Source organism: Haemaphysalis longicornis, unplaced genomic scaffold (assembly GCF_048455015.1).
Source record: "Haemaphysalis longicornis isolate Haplotype H1 unplaced genomic scaffold, Haemaphysalis longicornis Haplotype H1 scaffold_6, whole genome shotgun sequence".
In the NCBI taxonomy this organism is placed as follows: domain Eukaryota; kingdom Metazoa; phylum Arthropoda; class Arachnida; order Ixodida; family Ixodidae; genus Haemaphysalis; species Haemaphysalis longicornis.
The window spans coordinates 186,566,132-186,590,287 of record NW_027526407.1 but is presented as its reverse complement, the minus strand read 5'-3'; the positions used below and the strand labels follow the sequence as shown (position 1 = coordinate 186,590,287).

Below are 24,156 nucleotides of genomic sequence, written 5' to 3'. Positions count from 1 at the left end.
TTTGGGGATTTCACCTAAACCTTGTAAATTGCTCGTATGTGACCGTTCTGGCTCTTTTAATTCATCTTTATAAACTGCAATGCGCCGCCTGGTATGTTGTTAAATAACGACGCCAAAAGAAATACAAAGAAAAAATAAAAAAAATGCCTGGCGCATTATGACCGCTTACGGCTATTGAAAGGGAAGACACCACACCAAATTTCTTGACGTAGGAGGGCCGACTCTGCTAATAGTTCGACTGCCGGTTATCTTAGCTGCCTCGACATTTCTTCGCTTTTTGTGCTGTTCCAAGCCTTCAACCCATTCCCGCCTCCGCGCTGCCTCCTGTTAATCACCCGGAGACGCCAAGGCGGTGCAAACACCGCATCAAACGGCTTGCTGAGGCCGGCGAGCGGACCCTGCTGCTCGGCAGAGTGCCGCCACTGCCTTCGCTCTATGCGGCCGTAATGGACTCTATTGGCCAGAGCATGCCCGCTCCCCCGGGACCGAGCGGGTCTGCTTCAGCTGCGTCATGCGGCACACCGGGCCCTGCAGATCCCGACTGTCCACCAGCCTACAAAAAGCGTGCTATCGTCAATGCTCCGGACGCTGCTGCAGCTCCTGATGACAACGTGGAAGAAATGCACCAAACATTCACACCTGTCTCGTACAAGAAAATGCGAACCACGGGAATCCCCGTCGTGTTTAAACCGGCAGAAACAGGGGGCTGTCTCTGGAGAACCAACCCTAACGTCGTCGCAGCGGAGGCCGTGACATCGGCACAAGAAAACGCTTTGACTCTTCGCCTGAACAAGGATGGCAGCCTGATTGTCACTGTGTCATCTTTGACTGCGGTTAATCGTCTTCTCCAGGTATCAACCCTCGCTGGCACGGTGGTTGAAGCTCGAGTTCCGCAGTCATACTTGGCGACTTACGGGAGAATTCAAGGCGTACCTCTAGAATACTCGGATGAGGAGCTTGGGAGCTAGCTACGTGACCAAGGAGTTCTATCTGCTCGCAGGTGTTTTTTACTTACGTAACGACGACAACGTCATTGTTGAAACTCGCCGGCGATCCGTCATTCTAGAGTACCGGTCTGGCACGCCACTTCCTGCACGAGCGTTCCTTGGCTTCTGCAGCTTCCCTGTAACAGAATACATGGGTACACCCACACAGTGTTTCAAATGTCAGAGGCATGGCCACATCGCCAAAAATTGCAGAGGGCCAGTACGCTGTAAGTTCTGTTCCGGGTCTCACTCGTATAAAGACTGCATGTCACGGGCTCAACCTCGGTGCGCTAACTGTGGCGGACCGCATCCGGTGCCGTACGGAGCTTGCCCAAAGAAAAAGGCCGCAACTCTTGCTCGCAATGTAGCGCAAATTCAGGGCAAAGTTCCAAGTTGACGTTAACCTCCGCCGAACCCTGATCTAGTCTTTACCAGTGATATTCTATCGACGCATGACCTACCAATTCAAAGTGCATCTCCAAAAAAAGTCCTATGCGGGTAAAGTTTAAGAACAGTCACCCACCTAAAATTCAAAAGTCCCTTCTTGTGCTGGTTCTCAGAACCAATCCTCTCCCTCTATGCGGCGCTCTCGAAAAGACCATGAGGAATCAACAAGCCCGACCGGCAGGACCGACATTGTGAACTTGCTTATTCCTATGCTCTTCGCAGCCATCAAGGCACTCCTACGGGCTAACTCTTCCTCTCGGCACTTCCCTGAAGTCGAGGCTGTTGTGGCTCTCGAGCCTCTAATAGCCTCTAGCTTCACGACGCAGCAGCGAAATGGAATATCCAAACAATGACGACTCAGCCGCCGTCCCCATTTCCGAAAATGTCTAAAAATAACTATCTCAAGAACTGTACAATTTTCAGAGGAACGCCCCTGGCTTGCGTTGGAAACTTGCCGACTTTCAAGAACTATTACGTTTATACCAATTTCAATTTGTCGTGATATATAAATCTCGCGCTGGAGGTCCATTTCGTTTAAAGAATTATTATAATCTTCATTCGCAACGTTTAAATGGCGTTAGCCGGCTGTTCATAGGTTTTCGCAATGATGTACCTGCTTCAGCAGTGGCCGTCCCACCTCATCAAACCGAAGAGTACGTTTGTGCGAGGACTGTAACTGGCACTCAACCATTCACATTAATTGCTGCCTACGTAGAGCCAGGGACTGCCTTCGATGCTTCCAGGATTGAACGTATCATCACCAGCACTCCTCCACCACACCTAGTCTGCGGCGATTTCAATGCACACAACGAAATTCCCGTGGAGCAAGACTCGCCGAGCTGTTGATGAAATATTGTATAGAACGCCTGAATGACGGCAGTGTTACGTTTCTGAAAAACGCAGCTATCAGCAGCTGCATTGATATATCGTTTGTATCAAGCCATTTCGTACGAAAATTTGCTTGGACAACTGATTTAGAAACGCGAGGGAGTGATCACTATCCCCTTTTCATATCCTCTCACAATGCGGCTGTGCGTCGAGGTGGAAAGCGGATCAAACTCACGGACTGAGAAGCCTACACAGCCCGCGTAAATATCAGAATTATGGCGGCAACTGGAGACGACGACCTGATTCCAACCATGACCAACTGCCTTCAGGAGTGCTCCCGATCCACGGTTGAGCGTCTCAACCTGAAGCCAGACCAAGAGTATGAAAGGTTGCGAGCCCTTCGCAGGCGTGCGGAACGTAAGGCACGAAGGACAAAGAAATCAGAAGACGTCCGAGAGGCTCGCGGAATGCACAGGCAGGTAAGACACCACTCGAAAAAGCTGAGCAGACAGCGATGGCGGGACTTCTGCTCAAAACTGGACGTTCGCAAGCGTCTATCGCGAATTTTGCGCGTCGTTAAGGGAATGCGCAGCGATACTGCACCCAATCCGCGCGCTATCATTGCACGACGACATTTCACTGAAAGAAGCGGCTGAAGAGTATTGTAGGTTACTGTCTACAAGATCAGAACCGCAAACGCGCCCCACAAGTGCCCCCTCTGAAGTCCCGCCTGCGGCTTGCCTCGCCATCGAGCTTCCTTTTTCCATATACGAACTCAACGCCGCAATTTCTCGTGCGAACACACGTTCTTCACCGGGTCAAGACGAAATAACTTACGAGGCCATTTCTCACCTGTTCCATCACTCTCGATTGCGTCTCCTAGACTACTATAATTCAATTTGGTTCTGTGTCACAGTACCTCCCCAATGGAAACTAGCTAAGCTAGTGGCCATCTTAAAACCCGGTAAACCACCAACGACTTATGACTAACCAATAGCTTCGCTAAGCTGTGTCGGCAAAATTATGGAGAAAATGATATTCAGAAGAATGGCCTGGTACCTCGAGAGCAAAAACCTCTATCTGCCTCAGATGAACGGCTTTCGCGAAAATAGAGCAGCCTTTGACAATGTGAGTGCTCTAGTTTCATCCCTGGAAGAAGAAAAATATAATGGATATGTTCCTATCGCCGTGTTCTGAGTCATTAAACGGCATTTGATTCAGTTTTTCATGATGCCATTCTTACATCCCTTGCTGCTCTTGGGTTTGGTTGAAGGCTGTACGTTTGGATTTCAAGTTACCTGCAAGAGCGACAACTTTTCATGTCCACGCCGGACGGCCCAACTTCCTACTATACTATAGAAAAAGGAGTACCTCGAGGAGCTGTCTTGAGCCCTCTGCTATGTAACCTTACTCTTATCCACCTTAAGCGAGTACTCCCACCTGGTGTCCACGTCACACTTTATGGGGACGATATCTGCATCTGGAGTGCGTCGCGATCGTGTCGTACCACGCAGCAAAGGCTGCAGAAAGCTCTCGCAAAAATATCTGCGTACCTTTCACCGAGAGGACTCCACCTATCTTCCGAGAAAAGTGTCGCCATTGCTTTCACTCGCAAGCACATGAAACGATATCCACTTGTTCTCAGTGGCCGCACCCTGCAATATGTGCGAACCCACAGATTTCTTAGAATTTTATTAGACCGGAATCTTTCCTGGGCTCCTGAAGTGAAGAAACTCCGTACAAAGATCACCGCCATCTAAAAAATCCTGGGGTATCTCGCCGGTAGTCTCTGGGGTAGTGACTGTCGGTCTATGGTACTGCTTTGCAAAGCCTATGTCGACGGTCTATTGCGTTACAGCCTCCCTGTCCCCCAAAAGCTCCCGCCCACAAGCAGAAAGCAGCTAGATGCGGCCAGAAACAACTGCCTCCGCATCTGCCTCGGCCTCCCGAAAGGGTCGTCGTGCCTAGGTACGATCGCTGAATCTGGCTGTCTGCCTCTGGACGTGATTCTTCTCCAGGAGACTGTGTGAATACATCTGCGACATCGGCTGCACGCCAAGAGCCGTATACTAACACGCATGGTTTAAGATGGTAATTCAAGTTTCGGGCAAACACTCAGGACATTAAATCTTTTTGTTCCTTCCCAGGCACCAAAAGCAATGCCGTCTAATTTTCCACCCTGAACCCTTTCGCCCCTACATATCAGACGCAGCATCCCCGGAATTGACTACCATAAGAGCATGCCTCAAAGCGTACTCTTAAAATTAACACTTCAGCATATCAACTGGCTGCACTCTCACGCAAACCACTTCTTCACAGATGGCCCCTGCACACCTGAGAGAAGTTCCTCCGGAATATTTATTCCCTCTACTGGCCAGACGTTCTCCTATCGCCTCGAGCGTGCGACATCATCGATGACCGCCTAGCGTCACGCCATCAAGGAAGCTATACGCTACATTTTACGCCAGAATCCAAAGCAATGGACTGTTTTCACAGACTCGAAGGCGGCTCTCCAAAACCTGCGACGCAGCGACTGCTTCACCCTACATGAACATGCCTCTCGCAACATCACATACCTGCACCTGCCAACGACGCTGGACACCGTATAACGTTTCAGTGGCTTCCCGGTCACTGTGGTGGTTTAGGAAATGAGAAGGCGGACGAAGCTGCTCGCAGGGGCCTGGAAATGCGCAATGTGAGGAAGATTTTTTAACTAAGCGTGATGCCACAACTATGGCGAAGGCGCTCGTTTTATTGGAACGGAACCGCCTCTGGTCCCTTCCAGATCACCACCATGCCTTCGTACGCTACATAGACCCTGAGCTCAGGATGAGGCTGCCAGAGATACTTCCGCGCCGATTAGAGACATTATATCACCGACTTCGTCTCAACGCAGCGCTTACGAAGGCATACCTTTTTCGACTTGGTGTCACCACAAAACCTTACTGCGACAACTGCGGGTCACCGGAAACCGTGAAGCATTTGCTGCTGGAATGCTCGGCATATATACACGCAAGATGCAGTCTTGCTAAGACACTAGAGCGCGTCAGCCCAGGACCAATGACCTTGAAAGTACTTCTTGGTCCATGGCCATCTCCACCAGCCCAACGCAAAATACTGGAGGCGTTGTTCGACTATTTGGACGACATTGGCGTCACTGCAGTGATTTAGAGTTTAGAAGACAGACTTTGTAATCTCACTACTCACAAAGTAAATGATATTTTCTTGTTATTTTTCTGTCTTTTATTTCTTCTCTTTCTTCCTCTTTCTTCTGACCTGTAATCTATGGGGCCTTTTCTTTTCCCCTCCCCCTTTCCCCGCCGAGTAGCATGTCGGTGTCGCAATTCCAGCAAACATCTCGGCCTTCTCTTCTAATAAAGAGCCTTCTCTCTCTCTAGGAAATTATTTGGGACAGCTTCCTTTATTTACAGTTACTTTAGGTTTGCAGCAACTAAACCTGAGAGATATAGGACCAATCGTAAAGTAATCGTTTCCAGAAGTTCTGTTGAAATTTGGCTGCAGCAATAGAGGGTTTGAAAACAGTGTAATATTTGTTGGAGAGAGAGAGAGAGAGAGAGAGAGAGAGAGAGAGAGAGAGAGAGAGAGAGAGAGAGAGAGAGAGAGAGAGAACTCTTTATTGTGGGCTGGAGAGGTCAGCTCTGCTAGCGGCAGTGCTTGCTACGCCAGATGGCGATGATTACAGTGCATTTATTGAAACACAAAACAGTTACTTTATGTCTAGGCGAGCTGTTTCTTGAACTAATTTTTCTGGCGGACTTTTACTGTTGCAACGCAATCGGTATATTTTGTTGTTGTTTTATCACTCGAGACGCGTAACACGGGAATATTTATCTTTCGTACTGTTTGATGCGAGGATGCCAGCGTTCAGTCCGTTTAACGTATGTCGAGCAAGTCTTCCGAGCTTCAATATACATTCAACTATTGTGACTCGTTATCGCCTTCAACCCCTTCTGTGTTGGAGCGCTCAAAACTATATCATTGATATGAAACAATGGGGTTATGACAGGCTTTCGTGAGAAGAGTGCTAGCTCAGTGTTCGCGTTCACCTTTTTAAAGACAAAAAGTTTACATGTCCCATGCCTGCTTTGAAAAATATTTGTGTTTCCCTAGACTACATCCACTAATTGGCCGCGGGCGGGGAAATTCCCAAAAGAGCATGCCCAAACCGTGAACATGCGAGCATGTGACTTGAACATGTCCACTTCAGCCCCGCAGAGCTGTTATTTCGAAGATGTTGTGGCTTATGTCACTAGTCTGCCTGTACAAATACTTTATTCCGCGAGAGGAAACAGCCGAAGCAATGAAAGAGACGCATGTACAACGTTGCAATAAAAACGTTCTTGAGAAGCATCTCCAAGATTTTTCTTCAAAACACATCAGCAAACGGAAGTATCCCGAGAACTATTCTTACCATTTTGATGTTGCTATTTTGTTTTCAATTCCTAAAAGTAATGGGAAGTCACCAAAACAAATACCATGACGGCATGAATAAGGATGTTTTTGCACGCCGGCAACCCGTAGTCCAACCCACGCGAACAACTTGACGGAAAAGACCGGGTACCTGAACGACAGAATGGCGCGGGAAATTACAATAAATACCTCACAATAATCTCTGTTCTGTGTATCATGCAGCTGATACGTGTAGCTTTCTGTGTAGTCTGGTGAGCATCAGCGTATGCTTAAAGGAACATCTCTGCGTACGCATCGTATTTCTTGCTTCGATCGGTACGATTGTAAGAAAAAACAGCAGGTATGTCAAACACAATCACACATAGAAATGCCACACGTCAGTCCCTTGAAAAACCTGGACCGTAACGGCGAAAGCGTTACTTTTATTGCAACCCATTCGCCTGTCACGCAGGTTGTTTTTTCAATACATGTGAATACTTTTTCATAAAACATCTCGTCACATATTTTGGCCTTGTAGAAGCGAAAGAGGGATTGTCGTGCTGAACGGAGCATAACGTGCATAAAAGGATACAAAGAAGCGGTAACACCTAAAATGACCATCCAGAAAGAGGAAAATAAAATCATAAAGAATTGATTTAAATAATATTTTGTTTACAGCTGTAAAATACTGGTTCGTTTTTTATTCCGAAATGTCGTCGCTACGCACATTTCTTGGCGTAATTTTAGCGTAATATGGGAAAAATGTTGGGACAGTTCACACTTGAAACGTTTATGGCAGTGAAACGTTTAAGAGCACGGCACCATGGTGACACAAATATAAAGTGAAAGATATCAGCGATTTCTGTATCTTTTTACGATGGAGTGCGTTCAACACTAATAAGCACTGATGTATATTTTCGGCATTATCTTGCGGTACTGCCGTTGTCGATTCCCACCGCCGATAACACTCTTGACATTTATATTTAGGAACTCTGCTTACGGTGGTGTAGCATATAAGCGACGTACTCTATATCGCTAGAACCTCAACAGTTATATTCCTGGCGGAGAGAACCTGCTTCCAAATAAAGCAAGGTGTGAGCAAGTGAAAGCAACCAAGCAAGCATGCTGCATAATAAACACACATTAAGAACCCCACACCTACATACACACACACAAAGTAGGGTCGTATGCTTTGGAAAGTAAAAAAAATGTTTTATAGGAGGGAGGCATTATTGATAAACGCGTGCTACAGGCACACAACTTAAGAAGTTTGCTTTCCATTTGCTTGTCGAATAGAACGCCTGACACTTTAAGGACATGTAAAACTTCTAGAGTAGTTGTTCTTAGACATAAATCCAAGTACAATCCTTGTTAGAAAACATTCGCTTAAAAAAGATCAGAAGTATTGAAAACTTCGGAATTTTATTGTACAGAGAGCCAACACAGACGAAACACCGTAAATAATAAAATGCATTTGCGGGTGTTTTACCTTTGTTTGATTCAATTGGCACGAGCACGCTGACCAACAGACACTCTAGAAATCGCGCAGTCAAGATTTCAACAGCGGAGCCCTGTAGGGGTTCGCAATGTTTGTTGCACTCGCCGCGGTTGCTCACCGGCTAAGGCTATCTGCTGAGCACGAGGACGTGGGTTCGATACCCGGCCGCGGCGGCCGCTTTTCTGATGGAGGAAAAAAGCAAAAGCGCCCGTGTGTGCGGGATTTCGGCGAATGATAAAGATAATGCGAACGTCTAGCTTTGTTTTACCTTACCTTCATACTTTTGTCTATCAGGTGATGTTAACATAAGCACAAAGGGCCACATTCACGGGCAGGTACTAACTACGGACTTATTAAACATCGTATCACTGATTACTTAAGCACGCCTTACGCATGACAGCGCTCACGTGGTCACGAAACCACGTGTGCTGATTAAGTATTCACGTGGCGTATCAGCAAATGCTGATATTTTGACGTATCAGCAAACGCTGCCCCAGAAACGGCACATCGGATGTGGCGACCGTAAAATATATGCCTTACCAATAATTTCGATTTTCTATTTTCGTTTCCGGCGTTGTCGTTGGACTCCGGTGTAATACAATTGGTGTGCTGTCACCTTGTGACTTTGTGGGCCCCCTATCGTCTCTGGAGTCCTTGCTACAAACTGACCGTGCACACTGAACCATCCAAATACTTCATACAACGCCTCAATTTTCCGTAAAATGGATGGCCTACGTCGTGTGCACTGTGCACGAAGGCGAGAAATCGCAGCCAGCAGACGACACACAGCTAGCGAGCAGCCGCGATGAAAGGAGACATGACTCGCGCGGGAATGCAAATCCGCGTATTTTTATTTCCCCTCCCGACGTCGTGACACACAAGCTTTGCATTTATGACAAACCTTCTGCAGCGTGTGTTTTTTTTGGTGTCAGTTAGAACCAATATTTTAGAGGCAACCCTTTATCTCCAATCGCAAGTTTTTCTTGCTGAATGAGAGATATGGCAATGAAGGGTATATTGTGGAAGAAGGAAATTCCCCTTTACCTACCGTTCGGTGGCAATGCTATGTGCGTGGCATGGGTTGCTGTAAAAGTAGTCTTTTCGTTACACCATATGCGTAGTTCTTCACTGGTCGGAATATTTATATACTCATTCGAACAATAATTATTGTGAGAGGGGACAGTGGAAGCTTGTGTGGTGTTGTCCAAGTGTTCTTTTTAAATGTTAGCTATCTACGGTTGTATGTCAACATTTATAGTTTAATTGTATACCTCATGGCAGCTTAGGTCATTTTTGTATGCGAACATTAGGTATTGTGGAGGTAACACAGTAAGCTGTTATGTTGATTGATTGTAGGGTTTAACGCGCCGACGCAACGCAGGCGATGAGGCGCGCCGTAGTAGAGGGCTTCGGTATAATTTTGACCCCCTAGGTCTCTTACACGTGCGCCGAAATGTCGTACACATGGGTGTTTTTGCTTTTCCCCTCCATCAGAAAGCGACCGCCGCGGCCGGGAATCGAACTCGCGACCTCGTGCTCAGCAGCGCAACGCCTTAGCCACTGAGCCACCACGGCGGGCGCAAGATGTTATGTGTTCGCCAAAGTGTTGTCTACGTATGCTTGCTCGCCTGTCTGTAAAAAAATATTGATCTAATAATTGTATAGCTAATGGCAGCGGCGCTAGCGTTTAATTTCGTGGGGTAGGTGGAATAAAGATCATTTTATATGGTAGATTTTTGTGCATTTTTCTCTCTTTAGTAGGGCTCGGTCTACAAGCAGCGTCAAGCTGGGAGCAGGCAAAATATAGTAGGGTTCCCGTTTGGAACAAATTTGCCCCGAGGACGTTGATAACTATTTTGTGTTTGAAATATAGTTTTTTATGTGTATTTTAAAATTCCAAATTGCCTTCTGGTGGCCCATAACAACACTTTAATATTGTGGTCTGCATTCCTTATGACCCCCCAGAAGTGTTCTAAAGTGTTTGCACCGTATTATAGCATCAGGTGTATTTCTCGCGCTAACGTTTTCAGAACTCTTAATTCAGAACTAACGGGTTTTCTCCCGGTAACTAAACACAAAATACGTGCGTTGCATTTTTCCATTCTTTTTTGCATTTGCGTAGGGGTTGTTAAACCGTACTGTGGTGAAGCAGGTGGTACCTTCCTTTTGATTCTCCGCTTGGTAGAAAACTGCACAATTGACGGTACCATCGCTAATGCCACCGAACATTTCGCATCATACCTGATTTTGAAGGTTGGATTGTCACGTGCACATCAAAAAAGCGTACTGTTTTCGACAGCGCTTCTTGCATCGAGAGTGATCCATTGCTTGAGGCAGCGCTTCCACCCAGCAGGGAACTTTGGTCTCAGTTTTCTAAACCCGGAGTGGCTTGCATACGTACCACATTTCATGTGCGTGGCGGTGCAGGTATTCACGCAAAATGGGCGGAGTTACTAAACCCTACTCCTTACCTTTGAATAGGAACAACGCCAGTTTTGGCTACTAAGGATGGCCGCGTGTCAATCTCAGAAAAGGACGTAAAATAAGCGGCCGTTAGTAAGGTGTTTGTCGTGGAAGGGGAATACGGGTGTTTATAAGCGGTGCGCACAATCGTTAGGAATTACTACACGCTTCGGTTAAATCAAAGGTTGTTCCCGCTATTTGCTGCGGTACGACAAGGACTACTTTGGTATGAAGATAGTGGCGCCTTGCATTGACCACATCAATAATAAAACACTATTTTCCTGTATCAGAAAGTTAGTACTAAAAGAGAAACTGGCCGACCACTATTTCGTGGGCTGACGCGTGTTTGTGTCCATGCTTAAAAAGATATCAACACTTCCCGCATCAATTCTTTACAGAACGAAATTTATTATTATAGCTGTTTATTTTTACACGAATGCATTCATGGCTGCGGCAAGTGCTGAAAACGTTTGTACCACATTTGTTAACTTTATTTATACAATTTAGTGCTGGATGTCTGTACTACATTTGTTAACATTATTTATACATTTTAGTGCTGGGCGCAAAAGCAAAAACAAAAATAAGAAACGCAATACTGACTTGCCCTGGCTTAGCCCTTTCATTATTAGATTGATAACACCGCAAGACAATGTTTGGAAAAAGTATAGGCACTCTTCCAACAACCCTTCTCTTAACAATTTATGCAAAGTTCATAGAAATACATCAACTGCGTTACTTCGGCACGAAAAGCACTCATTTTTAGTAAATTCTTTGGAGGCAATAGAGGCACCTCTTTTGAAAACCTGGTGAACAATTATTCAAACGTTTTTGGACTGCCATCTCAATCAGTTGTATTTGGTATAACATTTTCACTGATTTCAATGCTCACTTCACTAAAAAATCGTCGGCTACGCATTCAGCTGCTCTCTACGATTTTGATGTTATTAGCAGTTCAGTGTTCTCTGCGTTCCTCCCTTTCATCACCGTTTATCACTCGCGCAACATGATATTCAATTTCATGCAAACGAACGCCCCAATTTTACGTAGAGTGTATGTGCAGAAGTTGCAACTTATCTTTTCCAATTAAGTATATATATATATCTGTATATATATATATATATATATATATATATATATATATATATATATTTATGACCTGCCGTGGTGGCTCAGTGGCTAAGGCGTTGCGCTGCTGAGCACGAGGTCGCGGGTTCGATTCCCGGCCGCGGCGGCCGCTTTTCTGATGGAGGCGAACAGAAAAAACGCCCGCGTGTACGAGATTTCGGCGCACGTTAAAGATCCCCAGGTTGTCAAAATTAATCCGGAGCCCTCCACTACGGCGCGCCTCATCGTCTGCGTTGCGTCGGCGCGTTAAACCCTACAATCAATGTATATATATATATATATATACACTTGTAGGTACATATATATATATATATATATATATATATATATATATATACATATATATATATATATATATATATATATATATATATATATATATATATATATACATATATATATATATATTGTAAGGCCGATGGTAGGCGAGGCAGACGAGTACGCACAAACCGCTTTATTCGCAGGCCGAGCTGCAAGGCGGCAAGATGGCGACCGACCCAGGTTACCGATGATGATAGTTCGAGTAGGTAGAAGAATCGGTGATGATGAGTATATACAGAGATGAAGAAGCCGTGGCCGCAACCGGGCGCCAGTGATGATTGCATTCCAGTGGGACATTGCATTCAGCGTTCCGACCTTCCACAAACGAGGCTACCACTGGTCTCACAATATATATATTTGTTTCTCCTCAATGGTTACACAGTGCTGGGATTTCTTTCAGACATACTAAAACTGCAGTTGTTGAACCGTTGAACAAAAATGCTTCTTTCAAACAGTTTGACAGTCACACCGAATTGAGTTTTACCGGGGAGAAGTCGAATTTTACAAGAACACTTGTTCGGAATATTGACCACCTGCACGAAAACACAACTTATCGCCTAGGTGCAACTTCTGCTTCATTTCTTGGAATACGACTGTTCAAATTTTAAAACAATTATCAGGTTTATTCTCCATATAAACGGCTCTTTTTGGATTCAAGAAAAGCGTTTGATTAGGTTGCCCCACAATAATTTTGCTCAAGCTATGTCTACTGTCTTTTCGGGGTACGTTTAACAATTATTTAACGAATAATTTCTTTAATTTGTTCATATGTAGTTAGGATGGGTGGTCATCGCATTGCGAAAGTGCGTTTAAAATCCTTTGTAAAAACAGGTATGCATGCTATCTCCAATACTATACGACGTTCATGTCAACAGCCTGTCTAACTGTAAACGCCATTGCGAAATAATGAGTACGCTGTTAATAATGCCAAGCACTTCATTTTAAGCAAATTAACTGCAATGCTACAAGGTGATAGTCGACCATTGACTTTTTTTAAAGTTTCATAACAATAAACAGGCAAACAACAAATCTCTTTCGTTTTGACAATTCCCACATGCAAACTGATCGCACTGTCCTCCTTCGTGGTTCACGATGTACCAGTGGTCATTGCTCTGTTTTTCAACCATCGACAAATTATTATTTAGGAATTATCGTCGGCTATGATATGCAACCAATAGTGGCGCCCAGACCTGTGTTCTGGGCACCTTCTGTTTTCACTTCTTAATTTTTGTTGTTGCTTCTACCTTTCAAAAGTATTTGTGTTGTTGCGTGCTGATGATATAAAATATTTAAAGAAGTGAGAAGTGTTCCGGACTGTAATTGCCGAAGGCTGATACCATGCCATTCCATGGTTAGTGCACTAATAACCATTTCATTTCGAATCCATCATAGACAAAAGTTGTCCATTGCAATCGAAAAATGAAAATACCTATACACTTGTAGGTAGTGCGCTGCCTGCGGACGAAAAGTTTAGACTTGGGACTAATCTTTGATTCTTTCTTTCTCGCCTCACTTTACACAAGTTGCGCGACGCTCTCTTGCATGAATGCGGTGTTTGCTGATATTGTCGAGAGTTTTAAGGTCCTTGTCCTTACTTGAAGTTGCAATCGGCTCTGTGGTTTGGTCTTCTTAAATACGGGTGAATAGTCTTGAATAAAACATGCAAGTCAAACAGTAGCCGTATGAAAAGGGATCGAAATAGGTTCATTTCCGTATAAAAGTGGAGTTTAGGTTTCCGCCGCAGGCAAGCAGACCCAACCAGTGACACGTCTTTTCTGACACATTTTCCAGATCATTGGTGTAAAGGAATGTGAGCCCATCTAATCTTTCTTTATAAACATATTCATGGAGCTATTTTGTGTGATGACCCGGTTTCTCTTGCCAAAGAAGCGTGCCGAACAAACTTTTATATATTTTTCTGGTCTTCCAGAGAAGATGCTTTAGTTACCTGACGTCCGCCGTCACGGGATACAATGTTCATATAATTACTACTGCAATCTTCCAGATCTTTTACAAAGTTTTCCTTTGTTTTATAAATACATAAAAAATGCTAAGGCCTGAGCGACCCTCTGTTCTTACTGCAAATTTAGTGCCGCATTTTATTATCTTTCTTATGTGCACGTGATCGTGTTTATTTTTTATTCACTTTCCGTTGTTCCTTGAATATTTATTTGTGAATTAATTATTTTATGCATACTGCCGGACACACTTCGTTCAAGTAAGAAGGGTATTAGGCGGATCTACAAGTGCAAGAAAATGAGCAAACTGGAGTACAGCGGCAAGTGAAAACACGCATATTGTAATGCCTGCAGAATATGGTTCCCTTAATCCGTTTCACTCCGAACTCCCCGAAATAAAAAAATACATAAACGTATCTGTTCTGGCAAGAAACAGGGTAAATATTCAAACGGTCTTATTACTGGGAAACCGTAGTCCGTACCTCCTCGCTAACGCTTTGTTGCGATGTATCTCATTGTTCCAATCTTCACTGCTGAGTTGCCGTAGTTTCGCTTTTGCGGGAATAGTATTTTAGAGCGAAGCTGTTAGCCCCTCGTTGGTCGGAAAATTTTGTGTCGTAAACAAAAAACCAAGGCAGGACCCAGCCGTTCTCGCCTAAGACGCAGAACGCATGCGTCGGGCTAATCTGGAATACAGCAGAGGGCTCAGTATTCATTTTGAAAACCCACAAAACAAGCATCTGAATCGCATTATGGATGATAAGGCGCCTTGGAACAATGGGACTACCCCACCATGTGTTCCTAGTGAAGATTATATTTGTAGGTTATTTTTGAAGGCTAGGCAAGATTAGTGTCACTGAATAGATCAATTCTTGCCCAAGACACCGAGCGCATGCTTCAGGCTAGGCACGACTCAGCATTTGCTGCCAGAGAAGTCGAGTGCAAGCGACAGCCCGCCGCGACAACGGGGAACATTTCATACCCTCCCCCATCAGCTCGTGTAGTGGTTTACAACAGCTTCGATAGACATCCACTTTCACGGGGCGGGATGGCGGCCATTTTTTTGGTCAGCTTCTCCATACGCCTCTTCTCACCTTTTCCTCCGTGTATCTTATGTATACTTCATTTAAACCAACCTAATCGGGGTGCGCGTCGCAGTTTGCTCATTTCTTGTAGTGTTTGTTTCTTGTATTTTGGTTTTATGCCATACCCATACGCCAGCTCTAAGGCCTTGGCTGTTCGCGGGCGCGATAATAAACGTTACCGTGTGATTGATTGATTATTGATTGCTTTGACATACGACAGTAACCTTTCTAATCTCCGCAATAAACTCCGGGCTTTATCATGCACTATTTATAAAAGCCGCTTCATCCTCTTTTTTCTAGTATGTAAGGTTATTCTTCACGCACTTGGGTGCAGTGCCGTGGTACATAAAATCACACTATTTGTTTTTCTTCTTTCACATTATAAGGAAACAATAAACTATATTTTTAAATTGGTGCTACGACGCGTTGCTTATATATCAATACTATTTAAGATACTAGCAATTTTCCGCTTTGTGACCGCACTTTTTCTTTTGATACATTATCGTTGCACAGTGTTATATGCCGTCATGTGTGGAATACAAATTTTTTGCTTTGTTTTCTGCCGACAACACGACTGATACTTTATTTTATACTTCGAGTGCGCGTGATATTGAAAGCGAGTTGAAAGTTTTGCACGACTTTATTATAAAGGCGCTGTATAAACTCAATGACAAATACTATTTTCTACAGTTCATCGAGAAATGCACTGCAATTGTATTTAAATAAAGACTTCTGAAATTCAGTGACCTAGGGTTTTGTTTTACTTCTTGTTCAATATCTTTGATTATGCATTACCAAAGCGGCACTGTGTATGATTGCTTTCAGTTTCTTCTTTTATTCCTTTTTGTTTCTCTTGTTTCTTTTTTTTGTTTTATCCTGGTTTAATTTATGAAACTGAAACTAACTTCCCGGCACTGTATGCTTGGCTTGGACCACCTTGCACCACTATCACAAAAAGGTATTTATTCTAGTTCTCATTACATCATCTGCTTTCATATTAGCAACTCAACACTGTTTAGAGTTTAAGTTGTAGTTGCACCAATTTTGTTGAAAAAAGCCATTTATAATAAACCCCTCTTTTTGTAGCACGGAATGTATTTGCGCAATATGCTACAACTGGGAACAAAGCGTAGAAAAAAAACGGACAGAAATCGTATTTTTGTTCACTTGAAAATACGTTTCTTTTCACAATATGTAAATATTTATCACTGTGTAGCAGCCGAAATGTAGGCTGCCGAAGGAAGCAAGAAAGCAGACTTGGAGCTGGTTTGCAGTTTCATGACGCACTGTTTATTTTCCAAAGATGCGGGTGCCGAGATTTTCCCCCAACCAGGGAAAGAAGGGGAACCTCCGCGTACTTCTAAAAGAAAGAGGAAAAAGAGCCCCCTGAGCGAGCAGACGGCAATGCCGCCAGGACTAATCACAGGAGTCGGCCGGATAAGTTTTTCTCCGAAGAGGGGAGGGAGCAGGCACCGGAGTCACGAATACCAGTCTGGCACAAAGGGCGCTGTCGACAGGCCGGCTGCAGACGGGAGAGAAAGAAATGCGGCGGTACTAAGCAGCTTCCGCTACAGAGGCTCCCTCCCCCCCCCCCCCCCCCTAGATTGCGGAACTTTTAAAGACGGCAGCAGTTTCCAGATTACTGGCGAAAGGTCAGAGTCCACTGGCTATCACTGAAAGCGTACGTGAGAGGCTGCATGAACAGAAACCTAATATGGGCAGGCTTGGCGCCGTCAACGGCGACGACTTCTCGTTTTCCCTCACTTCGATTGTGATGGTCTTGTTATTACGTCCCAAAACTTTGAACGGGCCATCGTACGGCGGAATGAGGAGCGGCTTCGTTGCGTAGTGACGCACGAACACATGTGTAGCTGAGTCCATGTCGGGAAAAGTGAAAACCTTCGTGTTGCGGGCGATGCGAGGTGCTGTTGGCCTGAGTTGCACAAGCCATGCGCGCAGCTTCTCGATGTCATCGGAGGATCTTGGGGCGGAAGGTGCCTGGTCGAAGAAGAATTCTCTCGGGAGGCACACTGTTGAGCCGTACACCATTGCCGCTGCGCTGAAGCCGATGTCTTCCTTCACCGTTCAGCGTAGGCTAAGAAGAACGAGCGGGAGATTCTCCACCCAGTGCTGGCGATCGAGTTTCGCTGCAAGTGCAGCTTTGAGTTGCCTGTGCAAGCGCTCAACCATTCCGTTGCTGGCGGGGTGGTAGGCGGTTGTATGCTGCAACCTCGGGCCGAGGAGTGTTGAAAGTGCGGAAAAAAGGTTGCTCTGGAATTGCCGTCCCCCGTCAGTTGTTAAGCGGGCGGGGCAGCCAAATCGAGACACCCATGTTTGAATGAAGACCTCCGCGACGGTATCAGCCTACATGTCCGCAATTGGTACAGCCTCGGGCCACCGGCTGTACCTGTCGATGCCTGTGAGCAGGTACCTGAAACCTTGGCAAGGCGGTAGCGTTCCCACCAGGTCGAAGTGAACGTGGTCAAACCGCGACTCAGAAGTCCGAAATTTCTGTAGTGCAGCACGAGTGTGGCGAGTCACCTTCACTTGCTGACACGTTTCACATGTCCGAGCCCAACGTCGCACGTCCGCGTTGACTCGAGGCCAAACGAGGCATTGTGTTATCAGCCGCTGGGTGGCGCGGACACCTCGGTGGCTGATCCCGGGACTGATATATGCACATATCCCGGGACTGATATAGGCAGATGACATTGTACTACTAGCAGATAGCAAACAGTGTCTGCAACAGCTCACAGATATCTGCGGGGAAGAAGCCACTGAACTGGGGTTAGAGTTTAGCACAGCAAAGTCGGGAGTTCTAGTTGTTAATGACAACACCCGTAACGAATCGGTATTCGTTCAAAAAGCAGCAATGCCTGGATAACCGAATCCAAATATCTGGGCATATGGTTAAACGAACGTCAGGCGTATCTAAAAACTCACGAGGAGCATATAAGAATGGAAGGCAGAAGAAACGCCGCTATCATGAAGCACAGAGCACTGTGGGGATATAACAGATATGAAGTAGTGAGAGGAATCTGGAAGGGAGTAATGGTACCAGCACTCACCTTTTCAGACGCAGTAGTGTGTGTCAAATCAGAGATTCAATCAGGGCTAGAAGTAAATCAAAGGGCCGTAGCTCCATTGGCATTCGAAACACACAGTAAAGCAACAAATAAGGCAGTTCAAAGAGACATGGGCTGGGCATCCTTCGAAGTGAGAGAAGCACAGAGCAAAATAGGTTTTGAAGAACGACTTAGAAATATGGATGATCAGAGATGGGCGGCCAAAGTATTACGGTATCTTTACATGAAAAGCGTAGACACACAATGGAGGAAAAGAACCAGAAGGCTCAGGACAAAGTACATGAAAAGCGTGGACACACAATGGAGGAAAAGAACCAGACGGCTCAGGACAAAGTATATGAAACCTGGAAGTGCAGGGGAAACGACCAAGGCAATAAAAAATGAAATGAAAGGAACAGAGACGTGGAGGAGGCGTCCACCAAGAGGCGTGTAGGAGCTTCAGGCAGTGGATGAATGAAAAGGGAAGCCTCGGCCAGCTCGTCCTTAGCTTTGTGGAAATCGTTCTGGTGTTCGTCAGAACATCAAAATTCTGGTGCCTTTGGGTCGCCTCGGCGCAGAAGGTCGGTCAATGGCTAGAGTACACGAGCACAAGACGGAATGAACCGCCGGTGCAACTTTAAGAGCCCGAGGAACACTTTCACCTTCCGGAAAGACGTTGGAGCTGGAAACTTCTTCACGGATTGCACCCTCGATTCCAATGGCATAATGCCTTCAGCAGTGATGCGTTGGCCGAGAAAGTTTAGCGCCTTGACACCAAACACGCACTTTGGAGGTTTCAACACCAGGCCATGTTCATGCAGACGCTGAAAGAGGTGGCTGAGGTGCTCTCCGTGGTTCGTAGGCGTTCTGCTGGCCACTAAAATGTCATCCAGGTAGACAACGACGAAAGGAAGACCCCGGGTGATCTCATCCATGAACCTTTGAAAGGTCTGTCCGGCATTTTTTAAGCCGTAGGGCATGCGGACCAACTCAAACAGGCCAAAGGAAGTTATTATGGCTATTTTTGGTACGTCTTCCGGTTCGACGGGATGTGTGGCAGAGGATAATGGTCCTCGTGAATGTATGGCAGAGGATAATGATCCGGCGTTGTCGATGCGTTCAAGGCTCTCTAATCACCGCACGTGCGCAAGTCGTCCCCGTCGTCTTTAGGCACCATGTGTAGCTGCGATGAATGGTTGCTAGACGAAGGGCGAAATATTCCCAACTGCAGAATATGCTCGAACTCACGGCGTGCAGCTTGAAGGCTGTTGCTGGACAGCTGTCGTGGCCGGGCGGTAACTGGTGGCCCGGTGGTAACGATGTGGTGAGTCACGTTGTTTCACCGGCTGTTCCGTGTTGCGCGGTTTGATGAGAGAAGGGAATTCGGCCAGGGCATGGTCGTAGGCAGATACTGGCTCGAAGGTGCAGTTGCCAGATGAGCAGATATTTGACTCCAAACCACGTACTTTGTCGGATGTGTTGTTATCCCTCAGGCAATTGTCCCGTACTCTCACATCCAGGTAGAAGTGGTTGAGAAAGTTTGCTCCGAGTATGGCAGAATTAACATCCGACACAACGAAGACCCAGCAAAACAGGCGCCTGAGCCCGACGTCTATTGTTGGCGAGCAGAAGCCGTACGTACGATGGCAGTGTTGTTCACTGCCTGCAGCGACGATGTGTTCTTGCTACGTCGGCGATCTTCGGGGGTTGCCGGGACTATAGAGATTTCAGGTACCGTGTCGACTAGCAGGCACGAGTTGCATGCGCGGTCTACTACGAAGAACAGCCGGCTGGGTGGAGGGCCGATGTCGTAAGCCGCCGTTAATGACTGGCCGGAGCGTTTCCCGGAAGCGAGCAAGGTTACGTTCAGTGGCTAGCACCCGTTCTGAAATGACGGTGCTAACAGCAAACTCGGTCTTGTCTATCTCGTGACTGGCTTTTCTGGGAAGAGCTCGCTGTCTTGAAGGGGATTGGTTGCGTCGTTGCTCGTTCAGTTGGGGAGCGCCAGATAGCAAAAGTTGCTGCATGGTCTTGGTAAGTAAGTTGTTGCACTTTCTCCTCAAGGCGTGACAGGCGATCTGGTTGCACGTGTGTTCTTGCCGCAGCTATGGGCGCGAAGGTTGGAGTAGAGTATTCCGTGATGCGATCGGCAAGTTACGCTAGTCGATCAAGGGACGTCTCATTCGCACCCGCGCGAACCACGCGCACCGACTGGGGCAGCCGTTGCAGAAAAAGTTCACGAAAAAGTGGGAGTCGGCCGTCCTGACGAGCGTGCACAGCGAGTAGTTCCCGCATCCGGTGCAGCAGTCGGGAAGGTCGTTGGTCGCCCAGCTCTTCAAGACACAAGAGCTGCTGAAGTCTGCTTTCTTCAGGCGCCTCGAGGTGGTCCAGCACCGTCTTTTAGATACGACGGCATCTCATTCACTCGCCTTGACCCTTCATACGGCGTTATCGTTGTCCGTCCACACCCCTCCTTCATTCTCCTCGCCGCGCGAGCTGCGCTCTCCGCCACTCACCCTCTCTCCTCTCCGATAGCGAACACTCTCCCGCGAGGGTCATTGGATTGGATTGGCTTGGCTTGGCTTGGCTTGGATTGGATTTAAATTGGATTGGAATGAAGTGGATTGTGTTGGATTGTGTTGCGTCATAGCCGCGGCAGGGGGTTCAGGGCACGTTTCACGGGATGGGAGAATCAACCTAACGGAAACAACAACGGAACCCTCCATATGCGTCGCATCTACACAGGGGTTCCCGCGAGGGGTGGTGGGAGTAAGTTTGGAGGGTGTCGGTCGTATTCCACTTGTGTGGAGGGGGAAACCAAAATGTCGTCGATAGCGTCGGCTATTTCTGGGGGCCGGGCTGCGACGACGTGAAGGTACTTCGACGACTGTGAGGTGACGTACCAGAGCTGAAAACGGTCCTCCACTTGGCTGAACCAAGCTCTTGGATTCCTAAGCCAAAAATTTGGTAGCTTCAGTTCTGTGGCGATGACTGCAGGCGTGGAGGCAGCAGTGTTGGTGTAGGAGCTCATCGCGGCGTGTTTGTTGAAGCGTTGTTCGGGTCACCAATTTTGTAGCAGCCGGGAATGTCGGCTGCCGAAGGAAGCGAGAAAGCACACGTGGAGCTGGTTTGCAGTTTCAAGAGACACTGTATATTTTCCAAAGATGCGAGTGCCAAAAATTCTCCCCGACGAGGAAAAGAAGGGGAACTCCCGTGTCCTTTTAAAAGAGAGAGGAGAAAGGGCCCCCTGAGCGAGCAGACGGCAATGCCGCCAGGACTAATCACAGGAGTAGGCCGGATAAGCCAGTCTGTCACAAAGGGCGCTGTCGAAAGGCCGGCTGCAGACGGGAGAGAAAGAAATGCGGCGGTTCTAAGCAGCTTCCGCTACAACAGCAACACGTTCAGAGCTTTCCGACCTCACAGCGAACCGGCGTAGTACATGTTGTTGCGGCAACACTAACACACCCAGAATTTATTGTTTGATACTCTAACATTTGCGGCTGGGACGCGCCCAGAACGCACACGCGCTCACGCTCACACACTCACATATACACACCCACACAAACGCACACATACACACACATGTAGAGAGACAGAGATAGATAGATAGAAAGCAGCACGTTATGTAAACATATTTTCTGGGTCTTATATTTGCACAGAGTTTGTCTGAATGGTCTTGCCATAGCAGAACTTACTTCATATTTTATGGCACACATTTCTGTTCAAGGAACTGCACTGTGCATGCGTAACACGTTACTAGGGAAACAGTTTTTTTTTATGGAGAAAATCATTTTTGTTGTTTTGCCAACACAATGTGGCCCTCCTTTTGAGGTAAATTGATAAAAATATTTTGGTGCTGGTGTACTCAACGAAATTATTTTCCACACAAAAATCTGGGTACTTTACTGATAAGAGGAAGCTGCGCTGTCATCGTCAGCAACCGTTGAATGACCAATATAACTGTGTACTCAGCGATCGAGCAAAGCCAAGCACGCGCGCCCTAGCCCATATTTGAACAGACCTAAGTGAATTTCTGACAGGCTTCCTTCCGCACAATTTATGGAATAGAAAGGAAGCCTCACTAAAGGAACGGCAAAAAATCAGGAGAGATAAAGAAATAGTCCGGTACGGTCAAAATGTACAGAGACATAGCTCCTCTTGGGGTTTACTGTGCTTGGCTAAACCGAAACATTTCTCTTTGGTTGGTGAAGCAGGTTGGACGGCAGAGAACCCTTCTAGTAGGCAGAATTCACACGAAGGCAAGTATGCTGGTAGAGTTACGCTTTACCTATTTTTGACGAGCACTTGTACATAAAACTGCACACGATGATCAGCTTACTTTTAAGTCAAACTTCACATTTTCTGAACTGAATACGTACGGGATACCTTCCTTCTTTTGTTCATGTCATTCCCTGAAACCCCCAAAATGTTCCGCAGTGTGTTTAGGTATAGTGCCATTTTCTTTTACAAGTATAAACGCTCTTTCTATCGCATAAACACTCAAAAACATTCAAAAATGTGAACTTTTACTAAGTTAGGCGCTGCCTATGGCACATCTATAGTTGTTACCGAATATTCTCTTGGTGCTATGCTAAACGAAATATGATTATTTTGACGATGGGGTATGAAATATATGCGGACGTTGCTTACCATGCTAAAGCGGGTAATATACGATTTATATACTTAAAGCAAGAAAGCCAATGTGGAGACCCTTACAAATTAGCCACAGTCAGCCACTTAACAATTTTCAGGAACCCAGCTACCAAAGAATATCGATCAAAAACTACAAAAACACAACAAACACTACAAAAACAGGAACCTTCAAAACTGAGTAAAAGAAAACATTCGTAGACGCTAATACATACTGCTAATATTTCCCCCCCCCCCGGATGCAGCCGTACTTGCACAAAAGAATGCTGCGAGAATTCCCACAAAACTTTTGTGAAGTGTCAACCTTCCTTCGCTTACGGTCTAAGAGAATCTTATCAGGGCGAGCCCGCCGAGCGGTGTGGCCTGTTTTTCGCTCCTCAATCTATTATTCCGATCCGAGAAATACCAAAAAGAAAATATGTACCAAAATTTCAATAGTATTGCGCAACAGAATTTTACTTTCATAGATAGAGGCTGCCCATTACCGTTTTCATGGTTTATATGGCTCTCAAACCGACCTCAAAAGGGCATTTGCCAATAAATAATATTTTTAATGTGAAACATTACATACTTGAAATAATAGCAAGTTTGCGAAGAGTTCATAACAGTGCTCCGCACACCCACAATTCAAACTACCAGAAAATCTCCAGGAAATTAATAACCATGCCACTTTCAGTAATGCTGGCATACGTGCGAAACATTAGGGATCAGCTTTTCGCCACCGCACGCTACATAGTGTAGCTATTTCCCCCTCGTTAATCATCTTTTGTTTCTGGAATATATTTTGGCAAGAAGCTCGCCCGAAATTTTGGTGCTGACTTTGAAAATTTCGTTCTCTTTAGGGAAGCTGATTTGGAATTGAAGCGGCGCTATTCGCAGAAAAAGCTGCAATGCTCACTCCCATTTTATCCAGAATAATATTATTTCTGCTATCATCAGGCATGATGACACAATATATTGAGGCCTGCAACAGTGAGATTCCACGTAACGTATTCCTTCGTTCTTTCTAAGCGTTATATCTTATGTATTATATTGATTGTACCTATTAACTGGTTGCTCTTTCCAAGGCTTAACACGATTTGTCTTTTCGTCAATTACTTGGAGAATTCTTTTGTTCTTTGTGCATTTTTTTCTGTCATGAGAATGCCGAACCCTACTCGTGAATTGCCTGATGGAAATTGGATTTTCTTCCTTGTGCATTTTGTAAATCGCGAGAATCCCGACCCCATTTCCAGAATCCGGGCACGTATTTCCGTTTTCTTGTAAATAACAAGAGCTTCATGCTCTCAACCAGAAAGAAGCGTTTGTTACTCAACAAGC

General features: G+C 45.9%; 1 protein-coding gene across 1 annotated transcript in view; it reads left to right on the top strand.

Moving 5' to 3' along the window:
* Positions 1 to 22,329: 22,329 nt before the first annotated feature.
* Positions 22,330 to 24,156, top strand: part of LOC144142108 (uncharacterized) — an 81,190-nt gene continuing 79,363 nt past the window's right edge. The window contains exons 1-2 of the mRNA XM_077673516.1: positions 22,330 to 22,445; positions 23,679 to 23,820. Of these exons, the coding sequence (XP_077529642.1) occupies positions 23,727 to 23,820 (94 nt within the window). The 5' untranslated portion in view covers positions 22,330 to 22,445; positions 23,679 to 23,726. The remainder of the gene's footprint in view (positions 22,446 to 23,678; positions 23,821 to 24,156) is intronic.